The following is a 1,876-nucleotide window of genomic DNA, read 5'->3' as shown; positions in this document are numbered from 1 at the left end:
ATATGTCAGGAGCATGTTACTCTTTTTAGCATCATAACTATGATGATGGTATATTAATTTTAACATGTAGGGAACCAGTACAACATAATACAGAAATGAGAAAATCAAAGCATGAGGTTAATTAAAATAATATTATATCATTATTAAGTTAATTTTGATGTTAAATAGATCCAGACTTCAGAAAAACTTGAAGCAAAAGTGGTACATAAACAAGATAATACCTGACACATAAATTTATATTACTGCATCTTTTACAGGAACAAAATGAAAAGCCTAAATTCTCAGTGTTAGAGCTTTGCAAAGTAAACTCAAAACATTTAGCGTATATATGATATTTCAGTTGATAGAAATTTGAAAGTCAAGACAATGAATCAGATCTAAAACCAACATCTACGAGTTCAGTAAGTCTTTGGATTGACACTGATAGGCATGTAGTTTTACGTCTTAATTTTAAAAGTAATCTTGCATTATTTTTGTTCTCTTTTTTTCATCATATGTATAGAGTGCAGATAAACGATTTTCATCGCAATTGGTATTATAACATAATTAATAATTAATAATTATCATTTAAGTTATTCATTTTTAGGATGATGTTACTGTGTCACCTCGACATGAACCAAATAAGGTAAATATTTATTGTTGTAGTTTATAAGATTACAACAATATTTTAATAAAATAATTGACCTTTAGTCTCCAGCTCCAAGTAGACGTCCTCCACAGCCTCCACCAAAGCCACATCGTATTAAGCCACAGAACGAGGTATTAGATTAATACTGTTATGAATTATCACTCAAAGATTACAGGTAGAAAGAAGACCCAGATCAGCAGCATTCTCAATGCGTGATAAGGATGAGCTACAAAGCAAGCTAAGTGTATGCTTTTGTGAAGAGAATCACAGTAGTCTTCTAAGTCAAGAGAGTACAGCAAATCAGGAATCTACAGAGGAAAACATTGCAAATGAAGATTCGCCAGAAATAATTGAATGTGAAGTAGCACCAGAAGAAGGCACACTAGATGAAGGTGATATTCAAATGTGTGAAGCCCCAAATGAAAACACACCATGTGAAGATACACCACCAAATGAGGGTATTAATCCAAAGGAAAATGATTCAAATGAAACTGCAGTTGTAAAAGCAGGTATTGAAGCTAACGTTTCTTTTAATGGACTGCAAAACCAACCGCTTTTTATTTCTAATGAATATGCCACTGAGGTAAGCATAAATGCAGTCGAGAAAAGGTTTGGTCGTCATGTTGCTGAAGCATTTGGAATCGCTCTACTATATATGAAGAAACCTGGCCAATGGTTTGTCAAAGTGATTAAGAAGAAAAATCGCAAATCAATAAAATCTAATTAAACTAACTAGGTCTAACTATTGTATTTGTAGTTAATTATTTTGCCAATTTCATTCCATAATTAGTAATTGCTCTGTAGTAGACTAATTTTGGTTTTCCCCCCATTTTTTGTATTATTTTGGCTCAGTTCTTTTCACATAAATTGGATAGCAGGCAGCGTTATATATGATTATTGAATTTGAACAAAGGCGTGGCTACTGGCTAGATAACAACAATAATGGAGTCTGATCTAAAGAGATGGTTAGCTGAAGGATTATCCAGTCAACTGCAGCTGCCAGTTGATAAAGGAGTAGTAGAGTTAGTTAATGAACTGGGGCAGTATTGTGTAGAATTATTCAGTCACTAATTCTAATTGATTTGAGCTGTAGATCTATATATTTGACTGTTCTCAGTTGATTATATGCCTAATTTTTTATGGTTTAACCTGCATGCTTCAAATTTATAATTTTAATTATGTATAATGCTGCCAGATATTTTTATTGATTTTGTATTTTTATGATAATTATTGTCTTTTTATAAATTT

The 1,876-nt window shown here is 31.8% G+C and overlaps 1 protein-coding gene across 1 annotated transcript; it reads left to right on the top strand.

Moving 5' to 3' along the window:
* The first annotated feature begins 71 nt into the window (after positions 1 to 71).
* Positions 72 to 1,480, top strand: LOC109589891 (uncharacterized). Its single transcript, XM_020005880.1, has 8 exons — positions 72 to 116; positions 169 to 201; positions 258 to 302; positions 348 to 401; positions 503 to 532; positions 587 to 625; positions 691 to 759; positions 804 to 1,480. The coding sequence occupies exons 1-8, from the start codon at positions 96 to 98 to the stop codon at positions 1,353 to 1,355; spliced, it is 843 nt and encodes a 280-aa protein (XP_019861439.1). The 5' UTR covers positions 72 to 95; the 3' UTR covers positions 1,356 to 1,480.
* The last annotated feature ends 396 nt before the right edge of the window (positions 1,481 to 1,876 follow it).

Source organism: Amphimedon queenslandica, unplaced genomic scaffold (genome assembly GCF_000090795.2).
Source record: "Amphimedon queenslandica unplaced genomic scaffold, v1.1 AMPQUscaffold_10762, whole genome shotgun sequence".
Classification (NCBI taxonomy): domain Eukaryota; kingdom Metazoa; phylum Porifera; class Demospongiae; order Haplosclerida; family Niphatidae; genus Amphimedon; species Amphimedon queenslandica.
This window is presented reverse-complemented; position numbering and strand designations above follow the sequence as displayed.